Source organism: Pleurodeles waltl, chromosome 8 (genome assembly GCF_031143425.1).
Source record: "Pleurodeles waltl isolate 20211129_DDA chromosome 8, aPleWal1.hap1.20221129, whole genome shotgun sequence".
NCBI lineage: Eukaryota > Metazoa > Chordata > Amphibia > Caudata > Salamandridae > Pleurodeles > Pleurodeles waltl.
In genome coordinates, this window is record NC_090447.1 from 1,404,766,063 (window position 1) to 1,404,788,798 (window position 22,736).

A 22,736-nucleotide genomic window follows, 5' to 3' on the forward strand; every position below is an offset into this window, starting at 1 on the left:
CAAGCCCTACTTGCTCGCTATGACAGGGCACACTGGGACGAGATGCAACACATTATACAACACTTGCCCAAAGAACATCAGAAACGTGCCCAGCAGGTTGTGGAAGAAGGACAAGCAATATCCAACAACCAAATAAGGTCCGCATTAGACTCTGCAGACATGGCAGCACGAATGGTCAACACTGCGGTAACCATTCGCAGGCATGCATGGTTACGAAGCTCCGGATTCAACCCAGAAATCCAACAAGCAGTGTTGAACATGCCTTTTAACCAGGAACAATTGTTTGGGCCGGAGGTGGACACAGCAATTGAAAAACTAAAGAAGGACATGGACACGGCCAAAGCCATGGGCGCGCTCTACTCCCCACAGGGCAGAGGCACATTGAGAAAGCCACCATTTAGAGGGGGGTTTCGAATGCAAACACCAGAGCCTTCCACCTCGCAAACCAGACCAACCTATCAGGCACAATACCAAAGGGGAGGGTTTCGTGGCTCATATAGAGGTGGAAAATTCCCAAGAAGGGGAAAGTTCCAGGCACCTAAAACAAACCAGTGACTTCAATGTCACAAAACCCCAACACTTAACACCAGTGGGGGGGGGGAGACTTACTGCATACTATCAAAACTGGACACACATTACTACGGACGCATGGGTCCTAGCCATTATCCAACATGGTTATTGCATAGAATTCACAAATTTCCCGTCCGATGTGCCCCCAAGGGCACACAATATGTCCAAACAACACTTAGACCTATTACAACTAGAGGTCCAAGCATTATTACAAAAACAAGCAATGGAGTTGGTACCCAACCATCAGAAAGGAACAGGCGTCTACTCACTATACTTCCTAATTCCAAAGAAGGACAAAACGTTAAGACCTATATTAGACCTCAGAACACTGAATCGCTTCATCAAGTCGGATCACTGCCATATGTTAACACTTCAAGACGTGGTTCCCTTACTAAAAAAGGAGGACTTCATGTCAACGTTAGATCTCAAGGATGCCTACTTTCACATACCCATCTATCCTTCTCACAGAAAATACTCAAGGTTTGTAATACACGGCGTACACTATCAATTCAAAGTGTTACCGTTCGTTCGGGATAACAACAGCCCCAAGAGTATTCACAAAATGGCTTGCAGTAGTAGCCGCTCACATAAGGAGACAGCACATGCACGTATTCCCATACTTAGACGACTGGCTAATAAAAACCAGCACTCAACAACAGTGTCTTCTTCACACGCAATACGTTATAGAAACTCTACACAAACTAGGGTTTTCTATAAATTACCAGAAATCACATCTGCAGCCATCCCAAATACAACAATACTTGGGAGCAACACTCAACACACAAAAAGCGATTGCCACTCCAAGTCCACAAAGGGTCCAAGCGTTCAAAAATATAACATCAAGCATACAGCCAAACCAACACTACCCATAAGGTTTGTAATGAAACTTCTAGGCATGATGTCTTCATGCATAGCCATTGTCCCAACCGCGAGATTACACATGCGGCCCTTACAACAGTGCCTAGCAAAACAATGGAAACAAGCACAGGGTCAACTCCAAGATTTAGTGTTGATAGACCGCCAGACACACTTCTCGCTTCAATGGTGGAACCCTATAAATTTAAACCAAGGGCGACCGTTCCAGGACCCAGTTCCTCAAAATGTGATCACAACAGATGCTTCCATGATGGGGTGGGGAGCACACCTCAACAAGCACAGCATACAGGGACAATGGGACAATCAACACAAACAACTCCACATAAATCATTTAGAACTGTTGGCAGTGTTTCTAGCATTAAAAGCATTTCAACCACTAATAGCCCACAAACACATTCTTCTCAAAACCGACAACATGACAACAATGTATTATCTCATCAAACAAGGAGGGACACACTCGTCACAACTGTGTCTCTTAGCACAATAAATTTGGCATTGGGCAATTCACAATCACGTTTGCCTAATAGCACAATACATCCCAGGCCTTCAGAACCAGTTGGCTGATAATCTCAGTCGAGATCACCAGCAAACACACGAATGGGAAATTCATCCCCAGGTCCTACAGGATTACTTCCTACGCTGGGGAACACCAAAAATAGACCTATTCACAACAAAAGAAAATGCCAAATGCCAAAACTTCACGTCCAGGTACCCACACCCTCAATCCAAGAGCAATGCGTTATGGATCAGTTGATCAGGGATATTTGCTTACGCTTTTTTTACCCCTCTCCCACTCATTCCTTATCTGGTAAACAAACTAAGTCAAAACAGACTCAAACTAATACTCATAGCACCAACCTGGGCTCGCCAACCGTGGTACACAACACTGCTGGACCTATCATTAGTTCCTCACATCAAATTACCAAACAGGCCAGATCTGTTAACTCAACACAAACAACAGATCAGACACCCGAATCCAGCATCGCTCAATCTAGCAATCTGGCTCCTGAAGTCTTAGAATTTGGACACTTAGACCTTACACAAGAATTTATGGAGGTCATTAAACAAGCTAGAAAACCTACTACAAGACATTGTTACGCAAACAAATGGAAAATATTTGTTTACTACTGCCACACTTGTCAAATTCAACCACTACATGCTTCCGCAAAGGATATTGTAAGCTACTTATTACACTTACAAAAGTCTAAGCTAGCATTCTCTTCAATTAAAATGCATCTCACAGCAATATCTGCCCATCTGCAGATTACACATTCAACATCGCTTTTTAGAATCCCAGTCATCAAAGCATTTATGGAGGGATTAAAAAGAATCATACCCCCGAGAACACCACCAGTACCTTCGTGGAACCTTAATATTGTATTAACACGACTCATGGGACCACCATTCGAACCCATGCACTCTTGTGAAATGCAATACTTAACCTGGAAAGTAGCCTTTCTAATAGCTATCACATCACTTAGAAGAGTAAGTGAGATACAAGCATTTACTATACAAGAACCCTTTATACAAATACATAAACATAAAGTGGTTCTTCGTACAAATCCCAAATTCCTACCAAAGGTCATATCACCATTCCACCTAAACCAAACAGTGGAACTCCCAGTCTTCTTTCCACAACCAGACTCAGTAGCCGAAAGAGCCTTACATACATTAGACATAAAAAGTGCACTAATGTATTACATTGACAGAACAAAAAAAATTCGTAAAACAAAACAATTGTTCGTAGCCTTCCAAAAACCTCATGCAGGTAATCCTATATCCAAACAAGGCATCGCCAGCTGGATAGTTAAATGTATTCAAACTTGCTATATTAAAGCAAAAAGAGATCTACCTATTACACCAAGAGTGCATTCCACTAGGAAAAAAGGCACCACAATGGCTTTTCTGGGGGATATACCTATGACAGAAATTTGTAAGGCAGCCACCTGGTCTATGCCTCATACATTCTCGAAGCATTACTGTGTAGATGTGTTAACAACACAACAAGCCACAGCAGGACAGGCTGTATTAAGAACATTATTTCAGACAACTTCAACTCCTACAGGCTAAGCCACAGCTTTTTGGGGAGATTACTGCTTATTAGTCTATGCACAGCATGGGTATCTGCAGCTACACATGCCACTGAACGGAAAATGTCACTTACCCAGTATACATCTGTTCGTGGCATGAGACGCTGCAGATTCACATGCGCCCTCCCACCTCCCCGGGAGCCTGTAGCCGTTATTAGTTGAATGAAAATTGTACATTTGTAAATAAATATTATTTTAATACACATTATGTACATACATACCTACTCCATTGCATGGGCACATCTAGTATATTCACAACTCCTACCTCAACCTCTGCGGGGAAAACAATCTAAGATGGAGTCGATGCCCATGCACAATGGAGCCGAAAGGGAGGAGTCCCTCGGTCTTGTGACTTGAAAAGACTTCTTCGAAGAAAAACAACTTGTAACACTCCAAGCCCAACACTAGATGGCAGGATAATGCACAGCATGTGAATCTGCAGCATCTCATGCCACGAACAGATGTACACTGGGTAAGTGACATTTTCCATTCTTGTATTATTTGCACATGTTGTGCTTGTGATGTTGCTGTTCTCCTGTTCGCCCTCTAAGGCATGGTAAAAGTGGGTGAAACTGATGTCAGCATGTCGGCGAGGACTTCTTATGGCTCTGAAGACGTCGAACGGAGTTGTGTGCTGAGCCGTTCCATTATGACGTCCTCTTCGATGTGGAGAGCTAGAAAGAAAAGATTTCCATGGAATGCTGGTGTATTGGGAGAATTCAGAATGTGAGGAATCCAAAGGTAGATACTGTATCCACCAGAAAAAGCTTTACCAAAGGTGAGTAACTTGTTCTTTTCACAGTTAACTAGGCTTAAGGCTAATATTACACTAGTTCAAGAATCCCGTTTGTCTGCTGATGAGACAGGGACCCTTAAAAAACTGAAAAGAAAAACGTTAATGGGTTGTATTTTAATTTCAGAAGCATTTCAGAAAGTGAGTATAAAGTGATAAATATTGATTTTCTGTCTCAAGAGAAGGATTCGGAAAGTAGAATGATTTTATTGGGCCTACAACTAGACGATATACCTGTTTATGCATTAAATGTATGTAGACCATCACATTATAAAGAGTCTCCTATTGGGTAATACTGTTGTCATGCACTACCATATATATTAGTAGGGGTTGATTGTAGTTGAATACTAGAGCAGTTTCTTAGTGTGAAATCTAAATTTGAATATATTTTGAATAGGATACAAAAATGTTTTCAAGAGTTTACACGCAGACTGCTAACTGAATCCTGATGAACATGTAATTAGGATGTTTGTGATTTTTTTTTTTTTTCTTCCCTGATCACTTACTTCTATTCTATAATTGACCCTAAGAGCTTGAATCCTACTAACAGTCTTCAGTTTGAATTTGTACCCATTCTTTATCAGATTATGTGCAGGTTGTATTGAATTTTGATTTTACCTTTTCAAATATACAGAAGATTAAGGATCAAAACTAGTTTCATGAACGATGCATAGTTTACATGTAAAATTTGGAGACTCTGCTGAAGATTTTTTCTTTTTTTTTTTCTTTTTTTAACTCAGCCTCATTGCAGATATTCTGTACAGATCAATTAGGAAATCTACAAGGCATCTGCTAGGAATTCCATTGCTAGGTCGCTCATAAAATTATCATCTCTGATAAGAACTTCAAAGAGATGCTGAAATGCAAGTTTTTACAGAATGCATACTTTAGTTTTTCAAGTTTAGTACCTGAAGAATTTATTTAAGCTATAATTTAAACTACGGAAAACGCATGTGCTATTCAGCTAAAGACAAATATTGTGGTGAACAAAACAAAATGGACAATGGTTATTTGAATATTAACAAGAAATCGCTTAAGCTTTTTAGAGTATGTGTGGTAGCAACGCCATTTCAAATACTAATATTAATAGCTGTTTTTACCTATTGAGATGTTTCATATACTAGAAAAGTCTTCAGGACTACATGCTTATGAAAATAGTATTTCAAATTTTAAAAAATTCATTGAATGATTGTGATATATTTTTTCTGAAAGACAATTGCACTGCTGAAGAGATTATAAAGCACTTGCATCTGTTAAAGAAGTAAAGCATTCCATGTTCCTATGGTTTCCTGGTAGTTTTAATTTGTAGCTTCCCAACTCTTTTACTTGTGTTATACATTCATTCCAGAAAATAAATTGAAGGTTTCCTTTCTTAAGGTGGTGATTTCTGCCATTCCTAAAGAAAGCAGCGATGTAGCGTTATGTAAAAACTATAGACCAATTTTACTGGTTAACTTGAATTGGAAGTTATATACCAAGTCTTGAAATGTTTCTACCAAATCTTATTTGATTTGAGCAGTCCTGTCTCATTATGTGGAGATTGTCTTTGTAATGATAATTAAGAAAGAGCTGGCATTATGCTAAGTACTCCGATAAGAAATAGGTGGTGCAGAGCAAGATTTTCACTTGTGGATTGAGAGTGCATGTATCAAAGTGGCATGCTATTGGATGCAAAGTTATGAATTATATATCTCTCTTTTATGACTCCCCTAAAGCATTGTTTTTGTTCACCGCATGCTTTATCCATACTTTTCACTGAGAAGAGGTACAAGACAGCCTTCTGATCTTTTTAATAGAAGTTTAAACAAAATAAAAATACAAAGAGCTTTTGTTTTGGTGACATTGAAGTAAATTTTTTGGGTTCTCTTACAATATCTTATGCGTTTCAAAAACTGTCAGCACATTTCTTACCATTGAATGCATTTTGATTTCAATATGTGTTCAGATGTCTTAGTAAAAGGAGGGCCCCACAGCCTTGGTTATTCTACGGGATTGCCTAATTCCTGTGATAACATTAGTCAATCAATGTGCTGTGGGACAGGGCCCCTACCCCACTTGTTGTTTATACAGTAACTAAAGGGTGAAGACGTAGGCAATACGGGATCACAAGGCAACATTTTAGACTACCAAATACTGGGAGACTTTGTTGAGTTCTGTCCAGAGATGGAGTCTTGGTCTCATAACTGGTCAGGAATTCACAGGAGTTGGTCCTGTGGCTGTTCGTCCTTTCACTTCAAATCTTTAAATTGAAGAAAAAACATAACAAATATATACAGGACTAAGCTCCGTCCCACCACTCATACTCCTGAGAAGTCGTCAGGGTGTCACCATTCATCCCAATTTAGCTCCTGAAGTCAGTAAACGTTTGAATCAATCCAGCCAATTTTCCTGGCAGAATCCATGTTTGAGGCCATCACCATACAAAGGCAGAGCCAAGAGTTCCCGGAGGCCATGCTTCAACTCTTTGGATGCCTTCAGGCCAATTTTGGTGCCTCTGTGGGCCCCAAGGAGCTTAGAGCCTCCCATCTGGGAATACTTCAAGAGGGTTCACCCTTGGTGCCAGTTGGACCCTATGACACCCAAACCTGGCCATCCCCAGCTCTGTACTTACTCTGGCTCCACTATCCATGGTCGATCCTTATGCATTGTTGCTGATGCCGACTCCTTCGCCATCGAACTGCAACCTGCGCTTGACATTCTACCTCTAAGGAAGACCTCGCACCTTGCATTCACCGTTAGGCACAGAATCTGACGCAGATGATAAAATTGGCCAGCCCTACCGTGAAGAGAATTGGTATGATGATCTCCAAGAGGCCAGTGGCCTTGACACCTCTCCTGATTCTGGCCTTCTCACACCTCCAGGTCCTGCCACAGAAGAAAATGCTTCCTTTGCTGCATTCGTGCAGTGGACGTCTAAAGTTCTCGACCACCAACTCCCCACCTTAGAAGTTAAAACCAATTTCTTGACCAAAGTTCTCCAGCCACGGTAGACCGTTACTGTGCACCTACTACCTTGCATCAAGGCACTTACTGATACTGTCCTAGGGACATGGCCCAAACGTTGTTCTGTCCCACCATTAAGTTGACAAATGGCAAGATGCCCCAGGTGACCCTGAATTTTTGTCTCAGCTTCCATATCCGCCGAGCTTGGATGCAGGCAAAAAAAATAAATACTTTTCTAACTACTCACCCGGATGAGGAATCCAGAGAAGTGGAAACATTTGGGAAGAGTGTATTTTCTTGCATCAGTTGCCTCCTGGGCTGCTTTTCCCTCACTCTTAGGGATTCAGTGTCTGAAGTCCTCCAGGGTGTCCTGGAAGACCTTCGACCTGTCATGACCCAAGCTATATACTGTCTGATTCAGCCAAATGAACAATTTGTTGTGACTTAGACACCACTGATTTCATCGGGTGAGCTGTGGTTAACGGGTATTTCAGGTGCTGTCTAGTTGTCCATATGAACATGTCCTATGACATGTCTCACCATTTTTTTGGATAAGGCAGATTCTGCTCTGAAGTGATTCATCAAAATCAGAGCCACAGCACGCTCCCTGGGATTATATGGGCCACCAGCTGCATGAGACATACCTTTCCTTTTGTGGTTTCGAGGCACCCGTCCTGACAGCCACTTCAACCTCAGCAAGTGTTCATCAATTGTGTGGCTCAGGCTGCGCGCCCATTGCACCCACTGACCCTCATGGTGAGGGTTAACAAACCAGTCAGCCTACCTATGCCCCCCATAGTTCCCTCCTCCTGCACCACCCTGCCAAACCCCTTTAGCATGCCATTAGTGGAGCACAGCTATCCAGTTGGAGAGAGGATCCATTGATTCTCGCTAGGTACATCGGAAGGATGGGTCACGCAGATTATAGAGAAGGAATATGACCCACCCTTCATAGCCACTCAGTTGCACCTTTCACTGATCCCAGACTGACTGATGGAGGACCATCTGTCCATTTCACGCCAAGAAGTACAAGCTTTTTTGGCCAAAGGGGCTTTTGATAGGGTACCTGCACCAGAAGTAGGTCATGGTTGCTATTCCTGATTCTTTCTGGGGCTAAATAAACACTGAAGCTTTTGTCCTATTTTAGACTTGCGCCCTATCAATACCATCCACTGAAAGGACAAATCCATTATGCTCACCGTTGCCCAGGTCTTGTCTGCCCTCAACACTGGAGGCTGGATGGTGAAGTTGGATCTGAAGGATACCTATTTCCTTATTGCTGTCCTGCAGGCCCATCAGCAATATCGGAGGCTCACAGTGGGACAGGAGCATTTTCAGTTTGCCAAGCTGTCCATTGGTCTCACCACCACTCCTTGGGTGTTAACTAAAGTGGAGTTGATTACAGCACACCTTCAAAGGTCAAGGTCTGGTCTTCCCCCTACCTTGACGACTGACTGTTAAAGGGTGGCTTGCTCCAGTCAGTCCTCAGCCACCTCCAGAATACGGCTAGTACAGGACATGCAAGCTTTGATTCCTATCATTCATTCTCTTTTCTAGATTTTAGTGAGATTGACTCTGAGGCTATTGGGATTGATGGCCTCCTGCATCCTGCTGGTCAGACATGCCAGGTGGCATATGTGCTCTCTGTAGTGGTATCTAAAATTTCAGTGGGCCCAACATTAAGGAAACCTTTCCGACCACATTCAGTGGAAACTGCAACAGAAATGCAGTGGTGGTTTCTGTACCTCAACTTTGGTCAGTGGGAGACCCCTCTCTATACCCCACCCAGAGCTGACAGTGGTGATCTGTGTCTTATTCCTGGGTTGGGGGGTGTCCATCTTGGGAGATCAGAGGCCTCTGGTCTCCCATGAAATCCATGTTCCACATCAAGGAAGCTGAGAGCCATCCAGCTGGCATTAATAGCCTTGCTTCCATCTATGAAGGAGAGTCTGGTACAGGTTTACAGACAACACCACCACATGTGGTATTTCAACAAACAAGGTCACACATTCTGTTCCAGGAGTCCCTGAACCTCTGGAAATGGCTGGACCATCAAGAAATTTTCTTGGTGGCGCACTACCTGGCAGACTCCTTGATTACCATGGCAGGAAAATGCAGCTATCACCCACTAGCCGATCATTAATTGCAGTTCCACCTGTCAGTGAATGGGAAGAACCTCTATTTGCCACTGCCGAGATCACACATTGTAAGCAGTTTTGTGTGATGACATTTTTTAAACGTCTCTTTCCCAGAGACGTGTTCCAACTAGGGTGGATCTCAGGACTCCTGTATGCCTTCCTCACAATATCTCTTCTGCCCTGTGTTCTGAAGATCAAGACCGACCAGGCCCAAGTCAGCCTAGTGCCCCAGAACTCCTGGGTTTGAGCATCTCTCCTCCAATCAGGTTGCCTCTCTGTGACAATTTGCTGCCAAAGCAACCTTCCTCTGAGACAGTTAATGTCATCTCGACAGGCATTCCCTTGACAAAAACGTTATACGCTTCTCATTTGGACAAGTTTGTGGCTTGACACTGCATGCAGTAGATTGACCCCCCTCCAACAAAAGTAATCTTAAGTTTTGTTGTTTGGGTTTGTCTCTTGCCTGGCAAGGCTTTGCTCTGGGCACAGTTAAAGGGTACCTTTCAGACTTTTTGCATTTGCTGGATCAGCATTCATTATCTAAGTCGCTGACTGTGATGCATTTTTTAAAAACTTTTCACACCAGATTCTTCCCTCTCCCTTTCTCATGCCATGATGGGACCTTAACTTGATCCGCCCATATTTGATGTATACTCCCTTTGAGCCACTTCATAGCTGTTCCTTGCAGCTTCTTGCTTGCAAGACTGTTTCATTGTCATCACTGTATGTAAGTGAGCTCCAAGCTCTGTGTCTACCCACAGTACACTACATACTTCCCAGACCATCCACCAAGGCTAAAGCTACTACCATTTGACATCTGCCAGGCAGCTAAGTGGGCATCACCCCAGGCTTTCATGCAGTATTACAGCCAGATTCGCTGAGAGAGTAATTTCGCCTGCACAGTCGTAAAGGGCTTTTTGTGTTTGTGTTCTTTCACAGACCCACCTCCAAACAGTTACTGCATTGGTATCTATTAAAAAGGTGAGGAAGCTCTGTTTGAGATCTCTATCAGAAGAATAAGTTAGTTAAGAGTTAAAAGGTAAGTAATTTGTTTATTTCAACCACTAAAGGCATTGAGGTATCCCATTGCTGCCAGTGTTATGAGAGCTTAGGATATCACACAGGCAACTAACAATATTGTGATTTAATGTCCTTGCCATTTACATTTTGCAACAGTTTATATTATTTTTGTAACACACGTAAATAGCAGCTACTGCACTTGGGATGTATTTATGTTCATATATATTTTCTTTTTTTTTTTAACTTTGTGTAGGTTGATGAAAGCCAGACAGGGGAACCTGGTTGGCTCGGAGGAGAAATAAAAGGTAAAACTGGCTGGTTCCCTGCAAATTATGCAGAGAAAATTGCTGAAAGCGAAGCAACAAGCACTTTGAAGCAAGTAACAGAATCTACATCAAAAACATCTGTCCATGTGACACCTACTACTGTAACAACCACGGCCTCCCCAGAGGCTTGTACTAATGCCAATAACTGGGCAGACTTCAGCTCGACGTGAGTACCCTTGGTCATATAAAAATACAAGGAGATTTTATGCTCTTTATGCTTCTCTGTGTTGTCTTTCTCATGAGTTTTAACACTGTCATACCAATTACCTTAAAGCTGTATTGGGTTAAAATATATTGGGTAAGAGTATCTGTGTATAGAATATTCAAATGCTAACCAAATTTTTTTTTTTTAGAAAATCTTTTTATTTGCATTTTAAACAATGTGGTGAACAATACATAACTCCCTATTACAATTTGACACTGCATCGAGTCATACAGAAAAATCTTTACAGCCCAGTTGCCAGTAGCCCAGTAGTTAAGGTGGTCCTACTATGCATCACATATCTTATGGTATTTTCATGGGCAGTCACGAGTTGTATACACTGATTTCTTAGATGCAGCACAGATCTCCATTCCCTGGGTCCCTTCACCAAATTTATGGAGTGGCAAGTGTGATCCAGCATCTAACGTTGAGCAATGTCACATTTTGCCACCATCAAACCGATAGCCACTAAGCTGCGAACACCCATTCTTCCATTTGCCTCCAATTCTTTGGTATCTATTGCATGCTTGGGTTTAGTTAGTGTATAGCTCAAAAGCCGACTGAGGGTATCATTTTATTGTAGTCCAGTATGCGATAGTGAGGGGGCAGTCCCATATCATATAAAATAACATTTTACACACTGCTAGGCACCTCCGACAGTGGTCGTCCTGCTTGTTTCCCTTAAGCCATGTATTATTTGGATCATAATATACCCTGTGAAAAACATTATATTAAGTTAGCCTGATCTTAGTGGACGTAAGACATCTGGCAGCCAATTTAGCTTTTTGCTTTTTGCCTCTCTTCATCCGTTAGTGGACCAACATCCTGGTGCCAGTTGTCCTGTAGGCGTGTGAAGGGGTCTGGTTTGTTTACTACCAACGAGATGTGTATACTGGCGATCCCTTTATTTCTCAGATGTTACATTGTCACCTTTAGGCTCGATTGGTTTAAACAACAGTATTTTTTCCAAGGAGAGGGTTGTATTTTGTCAGAATAGCAGAAGAATTGGGTTTTATGTAGCTGGAATTCTGCAGTCAGGGTGTCAAGTGTCTTGATGTAATCTCCCGACCAGCTGTTTTTGAAACACCAAGCAATCCCAGGCATGGAAACCTGCCAGCCTGTATCCACCCCCACAATAGTGAGTTTTCATTAGTAATGGTCTTATACCATGTGATGGACTTAAGAGTGTTGTGCCAGCAGGTCAGGGTTTTGTTTAGTATTCCCATCAGAACCAATAAGCCATAGAGTTGCATTCTACGTGTAAGGCGGGTTACTCTGGTCCCCAAATATCCAGTCATTAATTAGCACCAGGTGTGATACCCAGTAGTAGAAGTGTATATCTGGGATCCCCAGTCCACCATTGAATGGGTCTTGAATGCATTGCACAAGAGAAACTTGTGTGCCATCTCAAAGATATTCACTGAGTAGTGCAGCAGTTTCAGAGCAGTGAGACGGGAGGGGTATGGAGTAGGGGACATTTTAAAAGACTTGTAAAAATTGCAGCAAAGCCACCATTTTAAACAGGGCTTCTAAACCCATATTTGATAAAGTAAGTTTGTCACAGATCAGTCTCTCTCTATGCCTGCTTTGCACTAAGGGGGCACTATTGAGTTTCCAGGATTGTTGTTGGTCTGTGGTGCAAGGTATTCCCAAGTTTTAAAGGGTCCATCTGTCAGTGTAAGAGGGCCGGGCAGTCGCAACCGTGGGGCAAGGGCCCGCTACAAGGGCATATTGGGACTTATAATGATTCATGTGTAGGCCAGAGGCCTCTCCTTAGGTAAGCAGCATTTCCAGAACTCTGGGGGTGGATTGCTCCATTCTCTGCACATAGACTGGAGGTCATCGACATAGAGGAACTCTTTCTTCATATGTAGCGTTCCGGAGACACCCAGTAGTTGGGCGTTTTGATGGGTCCATTTTGCTAGTGACTCAACCACAAGTGCAAAGAGGAGAGTAGAGAGGGGGCATCCCTGCCTGATACCCTCAATTGGAAATGGAGAGGACAGAACAGTGTTGAACTAGACCCATGCTAGGCTTCAAAAGCAGAGCAGGCACCTGTGGATCCATGCCTGGATGCCAACCAGCATCGGTTGTACCACCTCAACCTTCCCTGACGCCGGTTCTGATGTCAACGCTCCCAACATCGTCTGTGCCCCTGTATGGCATCAGTTCCATGCTCATTGCTGATGCCGACACGGAGCGGGATCGATGTTATGCGATGCTGATTCCGACTTCAGCAGGGGTCTTAACCCCATGTCAGATCCTGACCCTTATTCATATGGGATTGGGTATGGTGAGGAATGGGAAGGGTTGCTATACCCTCTAGAATACCAGCTACAGGACCCTAAGACTGCCATATGGACCTGGGAGAGGTTGGTGGTCTGGCATGCTTTCTCCCCCTACGTGGCTATGTTAAAAGGGAACGTCCTGTTCCATGGTGGTGGTGCGAAGAGTGGCAGAGTCCTTGGACCTCTATCTACCTTTTGTGGCAGTCAGGACTAAACTCCTGATAGAGGTGTTTCAGCCTGGGGTTTCATCCTCTAAACCCCGACCTCCCTTTAATGAAGCCCTTACTGATGTCCTGCTGGTTACCTGGTCCAAACCCAGCCCAGGGGCTCTGTGAACAGGGCTATTGCCCGCCACCCTCGACCTGCTCCATCTGACCCAGCATTCCTGATGCATCACCCTTCCCCCAGGAGCTTGGTTATCCAAGCCTCTTTGTCCCAGGGCGCATTCTTTTCTGCACTCCCGGACAAGGAATCCAGAAGGATGGAGCAGCTCGGGAAGATGTTTTCTTCTGCCAGCCTGGCATTGCGGTCTGTGAACACTGCCTGCATTTTGGGCTGTTACTCCCACATGCTGTGGAATACGTTTGCGCAAGTGCTGCCTCAGGTCACAAAAGAGGTCAGGACTGTACACTCCCAAGCAGTTGCTGATGGGAGAGACGGAGCAAAGTTCACAATCAGATGTGGACTGTACACGATTGACTCACTGGGAGAGGTTGCATCGACGGTGGCCCTGAGGTGCCACACAACACCTGGTTGAGGATATCTGACTTTTCAGGGGATGTGCAAGCCAGTCTTCTGGACATGCCTTTTGATGGCACTAGACTCTTCGGAGTCAAAGCAGATTCAGCGCTCAAGCGTTTCAAGGATTCTCATGCTATGGCCAGGTCCTTGGGCCTTGCGGCAGCCCCTCTGTCACTGCCATCCGTTTTTGCCCCTTTCGTGGCTACAGAAGGGGCGTTCCACCACATCCGTTCCCTTCCAGCCACTGCGCATGCTGCCCAGCCTCTGCATGGTCGGGAATGTGAGATCAACCGTGCTCGTGGATCAGGGGATCCCACAGCCTGGCCAGTCCACAGCCCCTCCCGCTGCAGTTGCCTCCAAACCTTAGTCTGACTATTCCCTATCAGGGTTCAGTCCAAGGCAGGATTTGCCATCACCTGCTCTACTGGCAATTCATCAAGTCAGGAATGTGGGTTTTGCAGATAGTGTGGAGGGGCTTTTCCCTTTCTTTTGAGACTACCCCTCCAGCCATGTCACCATCTTACGATCGACGATGGAGGATCACTTGGCACTTCTCCGTGTGGAGATTGCGGCTTTCTTGGCCAAGGCAGACATAGAAGGGGTACGTGTGCCAGAAGTAGGTTGTGGTTGTTATTCCCGCTTCTTTCTGATTCCCAGTGAGGACAAGGACCTCTGCCCTATCCTAGACCTCTGGTCCTTCAATCTCTTCCTCAAAAAGGAGTAATTAAAAATGCTCACTTTGGCTTAAGTTTCATCTGCTGTGGACCCAGGAGACTGGATGTTGGCACTGAACTTGCACGATGCTCACTTCCACATTACCCTCTTCCCTGCCCACAGATGTTACTTGTGGTTCATGGTGGGCCACAAGCACTTTCAGTTCGCTGTGCTCCCTTTTGCCTTACCAGTGCCCCTCGGGTGTTCACCAAGGTGATGGCGGTGGTTGCAGCTCTCTGCGCAGATTAGGGGTTCCAGTCTTTCCTTATCTCAGCAACTGGCTGTTGAAGGCTGGCTTGTCCTAGGCTGTCGTCTTACACCTCCAGTCTACGGGGACCCCTGTTTTTGTTGGGGTTCACTGTAAATGTGCCAAAGTAGCACCTGACTCCTGACGCTCCCTTTTATCAGAACTGTTCTGGAAACAGTGCAGTTCTGTGCTTATCCTCCCAGGCGGAGAGTCCAGCATATTCAGGGTGAGATACACATGTTTCAGTCTGTATCCTGGATTTCAGTGAGAATTACTCTGAGGCTGCTGGGCCTCATGGCCTCCTGCTTGTGACACATGCCAGATGGCATATGCAGGCTCTGCAGTGGGATCTGAAGTTCCAGTGGGCACAGAATCAGGGGAATCTCTCTGACATGGTCTAGATCTCTGAGAGAACTGCGCAGGCTCTGCAGTGGTCGCTAACTAACTGTGATTGGGTCCCTCTCCCTTCCCCAGCAAGTTCTAAAAATAGCGACAGATTGCTTCACTCCTGGGATGGGTCGGCAGCCTGGGAGAGGCAGAGATCAGAAGCATCTGTTCTCCGACAGAGTCTGGACTCCACATCAATCTGTTTGCGCTCTGGCAGTATTGCACGTTGGAGTTTCCATGGCGGCACTCACTCAGCGACGCTTTTCATCTCGAGTAGAGCTCAGGCCTCTTGTATGCCTTTCCGCCCATACCACTTCTGCCCAGGGTTCTTAAGAAGATCAAGAATGACCGGGCCCAAGTACTCCCTGTGGCTCTGGACTGGGCACAAAAAGTTTGGTATCCCAAGCTATTGAGCATGGCCATCGATCATCCGATCAGACTCCCCCTTCAGGAGGTTCTTTTGTTGCAGCAGTAGGGGAGGACTCTCCACCCACACCTATCCAGTCTCCGCCTTCTTTCGTGAAGATTGAGCAGCAGCAGTTGACAGGTTTTGACCTTCTGCCCGTAGTCTGTAACGTAATCTTGGCAGCCAAGTGTTACTCCATCATAACAGTATATGCCTTCTGTTGGAAAAAAATTGTGACATGGTGCACAGACATATATGTTGACCCACTTTCTGCCCCTCTTTCTGAGGTTCTCTTGTTTATACTTTCTTTGGCCCAGCAGGACTCTGCACTTGGCACTCCTAAAGGTTATTTGTCTGCAATATCTGCTTTTTTGAGGTTGCCTGATCAGCCTTCGTTGTTTAAATTCTCCATTGTAAATAGGTTCCTTAAAGGCATTACTCATATGTTACCCTCATCCCCATTCATTATGCCCCAATGGGCCTTGAATTTGGTTCTAACTTTCCTGTTGTGTGCTCCTTTGGAGCCTCGCCATGGTTGTCCTCTCAGGCTTCTCATTTTGATAACAGCCTTCACTATGGCCATTACATCTGCCCTTAGGGTGAGTGAGCTGCAGAAATTGTCATCTAATCCACCCTACTTTTCCATCTATCCTAACAAAGTGGCGCTTTGCACAAGGGCCTCCTTTCTTTGAAAAGTGGGTACTCCCCCTTTAATGTAGGCCAATCCATCAATTTGCCTACTTTTTACGCAAGAGGAGAGACTCCAGCGCCTGTACCCAAAGAGTGTTGGCATTCTACTATGATTATACCAAAGAGTCAGCTCTTTGTTGGTTATGTGGGTGGGAAGAAGGATCAGGGCATGCAGGAGAGCCATCTCCAGATGGGTCTACGCATTGGCTAAAAATCAACCCCCTGATGACTTGCGTGATCTTTCTATCAGAGCTAAAGCTGCGTCAGCACGTGGAGTTCCAGTCCTGGACAACTGTCCGGCAGCAACATGGACATCTCTGCACATGTTTACAAACACTACTGCCTGGACAGTCCAGTCCGTATGGATGGGCACTGGTTTGCAAGACCGACCCCCGGGGACGGTATTGCTTGGGTATCTATTCCAAGGTAAGGAATCAGCAACTAGATGTTTCTATCAGATGAGCAAGGTACTTAGCATCTGTAAATCCTTATTTGGTAGAGACAATATCTAGTTGCAGATTCCTTACCACCCCACCACCCTCCCTATTCTGCGAACTGATTTCAAGGGACTGGGATTTCCCTTTCAGGGCCCTAGTTCTGACGCACCAGTGGTAAGTGTTTTTCATGGCTCTGCGATACTAGCATAAAAAGTCCAGAAAAGAAACGGACGTGAACACGCCAGGGTAGCGCATGCATAGGACCCGCGACTTCATATCCGGTGTGCATGGCACCGACTATGGACACGAAGCCGATCGACACCACTTAACGGCATGCAGGGGTACTGCTCCGGATCCAGAGTGATGCCTGGGTGAAAACAAATCTGCAACTAGATAGTAACTTGTTATTCAAAAAGAAGGTCCCGCTTTGGGATATTCTTTATGGAGAAAAAAAAATGGTATCTTTTCCGGACAGCTCAGTAATATTTGATAGAGCAGTCTGGCGAAGTTTCATTGCATTGACAGGGACTGCCATGCTGGTAGTTCAATTCTCAAAATGTGTAATTGGGGCCGGCTTTAGTGCTTGTGCCACCTAGTGCGATAAACTTTTTGGCTACGTCTCCCCCGCGTCACCCCACAAAAGTGACCTCCTCCACCCCATCTCTCCCTAGCCCCTCTCACATACATTTCATTTGTTTTAAAGCACTGGCGAAGGCTGGCTTTACCAATCCACACAGTTATCCTATCCAAATAGAGTACAGACCTGTTCCTTGTAGCAGGTATATTAAGGTCAAATCTCTCTCTCTCTCTCTCTCTCTCTCTCATCACAAGCGTTATCTTGGCATTTTTATTGCTGCCTGAAAACTGGATGCACAAGAAACTCTGAAGCAGGTTTATTTAAATCGTAAGTTATTGCTGAACATAGTGCCCCCTGTGAGGTCAGTGATCCACCCCTGCTATTCCGTCCGCTATTTACACCCCTGCTATTCCCTCTGCTATTTACACCCCCGCCCCAACGTCGGCACCCAGTGCAGCTCCACTAGTAGCTCACCCTAAAGCTGGCCCTGTGTCTAATGGACATTTCAAAATTTGGTGGTCGACCCTGGCGGGGGGTAGGGTTGGGTGGGTGAACGGGCTGACCTCCAACATATAAATACGGCCCTATGTTTTCAAAGGATTTTGTGGGATTTCACATGATTGTAGGATTTGTGTCTATTTTGGCCCTCTTGGACAATGTTCCTTGAAGTCTTTGATGAATTTGGCACTTGTGGTCCTGAGTGTGATGGTACTCCTCATGAGCAGGGGTTCCCCTACTAACCCCAGACTGTATTAACTGAGATTTGTAAGTGGGGGGGAAGCCATTTTAAGGTACATTGGGGACACTGGGCAACACGAGTAGTCCAACTACATAATGGCTTCACCAAACCTAGGCATGTTTGGTATCAAACATGTTGGTATCGTGCAACTACACCGATTCCAGTGTTAGTTGCATGATAACATGTACTCTGCCTGTACAGACTTGCATGGTCTGCATGCCAGCCTGCGCTGCCGCCGACACTAAACACTGTTCTGCCCTCCTGATGATGAACCTAACTCGAGCAGGAGAATGTGGAACAAGGGGTTTCCTGTAGGGAAGGGGTGTGACTACCTCTCCCTTTGAAATGGGTGTCTCTGGACTGCGGTGGGGGGACTCTGAGTGCTACCAGACTTCTTTGAAGGGCACATTTGGTGCTCTCCTTGCATAAACTACGTTGCACCCCCAGTTCCCATCCTGACGTGAAACCACACAAGACAGGGGAGTGACCACCCCCTGTCCAGCTCCTCCCCCAGGGAGGTGCCAGTTAGCCGCTTGATTCTGCCATCTTGGAAACAAGGTGAGCAGAGGCCTCCGGAAGCCAGGTGGGTGACGTCCCTGACCCCCTCTGGTAGGTGGGTCACCGCATACAGTGTACAACCCCCTTTCTGAGTTACTTTAGGGCTCCTCTGAGGGTGGGTCCCTAGATTCATTGAGCAAGACTCTATAAAGGAACTCTCTGCAAGACTTCTGCAAACCTGGCCTTCGGAACTGCTGTTGGTCTGCCTTAAGAACTGCAACAAGACTGTATCCAGTTGGGAGGGCTCCAGCCCTTGCAAGAATTCTGCAACATTCATGGCTCTGCATCCTCCAGGGTCACAAGGACTCTGTTTGCATCACGATACAAGAAGGAATCTCCCTTGGAGTAAAGCAGTTGCTCCCCTGCATCCGCAGGCACCTCTGCGACAGTGACTGGCTGGTGGATTCTGCTGTCCCACAGACATAGAGAATGTTCTGCTACACAGGCAGTGGTTCTGTGGTCCCCTCCAGGTCCAACTTGGCTTCTATCCAACTTGGGAGATGGTGGGCCTTTGCTGTGGCCACTGGAACGGAACCCCCTGTGCACCGCGTCGGTTGCTGTTACCAAGGCTTTTTTACTCTTCCCCAGGAGATCTTCGAGCTCCAAGAGGCCCAGCGCTCTGCAACTCCAAGAACAGCGTGCACCCTCCAACTCCTGCAGTGTGGGACTCCTTCCTTGTTGGGCTGCTGAGGCCTCCCTGCCACTCCCTATGTCTGCTGCCAGTCGGTCTTCGTGGGGGCTCTAACAATTCCTGCTGGCTCTCCTGCTTGCCGAGTGCCAGCACTAACTCTGCTCAAAGGGCTGAGTCTCTTTGACCTTGCTGGTCCCCAAAATCCTGCAAACTTCACTGCAGCTTCTCCTACTTTCTACCACTGCTTGTTGGTGGTTCTGCTGACCACTGACCCCTCTGCAGTCTGCTGACCGATGTGGGACATCTCGTGGGCGACTCCAATGATCTTCCTACATCACCTGGACTCCACAACTGTACTCTTCCCTTTATCGAACTTCAGGAGCTTCTCCCCAAGAAGAGTGGGCATTGCCTACCTGCACTGCCTGGATATCTCCAAGTGGTCTGGACTTTCTCCTTCTTTTTCAGGTTTTTCTGATTTAAAATACATCTTTGGGTTTCACTTACCTGATCCACAGGTTGGGACAGCAGCTGGTCAGACGAGGCTTCCTTGTGCCAACTGGTTTCCAACTGGTCCTCTGGGAAGGTACTGAATCCTGAAAATTTCAAGTGCAACGCTTCTGTGTTAGTCCATGGGACATCAGGCTCCTCTGCACACGGGTGCGTGTTTTTTTTTTTTTTACTTACCTTCGGTGATTTTGTACTCCCACAGCCCCTGGGAACCTAACACAGTTACCTTGGTTGGGTACCTCCATTCTTATACCAGTTTCTTAGTATATGGTTTGCCCCCACACAGTTAGGGCCCCTGGTATTTCTATGCTTTTCTTGTTTGTTACTAAGTATATTTTCTGTGTACAGATATCTCCGATATACCAATGTTAGGATAGTACTAGTGTTACAATAAAGAATACTTATTTTTTTGTTTTTTAAACATGTGGTGTGGTTCTTTCATGTGTGCACATCACTGACTGACTATTGTGGTATTGTGAGTGCTTTACACTCCTCCCTGATAAACCTGAGCTGCTCACCAAAGCTACCCCTAGAGAGATTTGGTTATCTAGGCACCAAAACACTATCACTAAGGGTTGCCTGGACTCAGTATAGGGTGCCACAACATAGATGTACACAATAAACTAAGCCAGCCTCAAAAAGAGGACCAGCAAAACCCAAGGGACTTGACCCAAGGATGGGAGTCCTAGGTTACCCTCAGCAGTTGGGAGAGTCACAAGAAGAGGAGTCAGCCCCCACAGGCAGCAGGCACAGGAGGTCGCGGTGAGGCTCACTCAGCACACCTGGAGAGGAGTCCCAGGTTGCTGGAGCAGCAGGCAGGAGACTGTGCTTTAAACAGAAGAGTGCTGGAGGCAGAGGCTACACAGAGCCTAAAGATCCCTTGGAGGAGGAACACATAAGCCTTGGTAGTTGCAAGAGTTGCGGTACACAGGGGTACTGTCCTGCGAGGAGAGGCAAGAGCTTACCATCTCCCAAGTTAGAAAGCTGGTAGAGAGGACCAAGAGTACCACTATAGACCACCACCTGTGATGCAATATCCACGCAGTTCCGGAGGAGAGAGGATCCACGCAGTCAGTTGTCATTGCAGTTGGTGCTTGCAGATGCAGGGGAGTGACTCCTTCACTCCATGTGAGATTCCTTCTTGCTTCTTGTGCAGGATGAAGACTGGTCACTCCCAGAGGATGCACAGCCAGGGAAATGTTGCAGTTGCTGGAAGGAGCCAGAGAAACAATGTTGCAGAGCAGAGCTGTTGCTGGAGTTGCAGATTGTCGGTTCCGGGAGGGTCCAGTTGCAGTCCAAGTGTCCAGAAGATGAAGTAAACGATGCAGAGAAGTCCTGCTGGAATCTTGCACGTGAAATCTGATAACCCACTTGAGAGGGAAACCCTAAATAGCTGAGGAAGGGGGTTGGTTACCAAAGCAGGGTGACCACCTATCAGGAGGGGGCTTTGACGTCACTTGCCTGACTTGGTCACTCAGATGCTCCCAGTGGCCTCTGTCCACCTTGGATTTAAGATGGCAGAAACAAGTGGCCACCTGGAGGAGCTCTGGGCACCACCCCTGGGGGTTGTGATGTACAGGGGAGTGGTTACTCCCCTTCCATTGTCCAGTTTCATGCCAAAGTAGGGAACAGGGTTCCCTGAACTGGTGCAAACCAGTGTATGCAAGGAGGGCACCAAATGTGCCCTTCAAAGCATACCAGTGGCTCCCTCCCGTTTGCGGTCAGTCAGTGCAGGTCTTGACAGACCGTACTTACCACAATGGGGTACATACACAGGGAGGTGTAGGGTCGTATCTTCTCTGCAGAGAGGCTCTACAACTCTGGTCGTGGGCTCAGGACCATCGAGTTTACAGCGTAGAAAATCACTTGGCCAGAGTTATAAACTTATTCGCGGACATTCTCAACCGGCATTTTTCAGCTGCTCATGAATAGTGTCTCCATCTGGAGGTGGTGCTACACATCTTCTGGCTATGGGTGTGGGGCCCTCAGATAGACCTGTTTGACATTCTCGAGAACATGCACTGCCTGTCATTCCACAGTCTCCAGTATCAGATGCAGGGTGCACTGGGGGAAGTGTTTCAATTGGACTGGGGCTCTCAGCTGCTCTACACCTTCCCCCATACACTTGATTCCTCGAGTTCTGAGGACGTTTCACCAGGACCGGACCCAAGTTGTATTAATAGTTCCGTATTGGCCAAGCAGGGTGTGCTACACAGACCTACTTCAACTCTCACTTTGCCCTCTGCTCCATTTTCCTCACGTGGAAGCCCTTCATTCACAGGGCAGTTTCTACACCCCACCTCCAGAGCCTGCACCTACATGCCTGGAGATTGAACTGGGCAACCTGAGCTCTTTTTCCCCCCTACTTGATGTGGGGAATGTTATATTATCGGCCAGGCAACACTCCACCAAGTCAGTGTACACCGGCAGATGGGCTAAATTTGTAAAATGGTGTGAGAAAAATTCCATTGACCCCTTGAAAGCCCGGTTGTCTGACATTTTACGGTTTGTGCTTTCCGTGGCGCAGCAAGATTGTGCAGTTATAACACTTAAAGGATATTTGTCTGCCCTTTCGGCTTTCCTATGTTTATGCGACCAACATTCCCTGTTTAAGTCCTCCATAGTGCTAAGGTTTATTAAGGGATTTACTAATTAGTACCCTCCTGCTCCATTTATCATGCCTCAGTGTGATCTTAATTTGGTACTGACTTACCTTATAGGTATTTGGTTTGAACCCTTACATAGTTGTCCTTTAAGACATCTCATGTTTAAAAATGTATTTCTTGTTTCCATAACTTTGGCTGGACATGTTAGTGAGTTACAGGTGTTAAGTGTGAAACCTCGCTTCACGACTTT

At 45.9% G+C, this 22,736-nt stretch overlaps 1 protein-coding gene across 3 annotated transcripts in view; it reads left to right on the top strand.

The window, feature by feature from the left end:
- The window catches only part of ITSN1 (intersectin 1), a 1,130,286-nt gene that overhangs the window by 616,950 nt on the left and 490,600 nt on the right, over positions 1 to 22,736 (top strand). For all 3 annotated transcript variants that reach the window (XM_069202488.1, XM_069202489.1, XM_069202490.1), the window contains exon 21: positions 10,684 to 10,922. In XM_069202488.1, the coding sequence (XP_069058589.1) occupies positions 10,684 to 10,922 (239 nt within the window). The remainder of the gene's footprint in view (positions 1 to 10,683; positions 10,923 to 22,736) is intronic.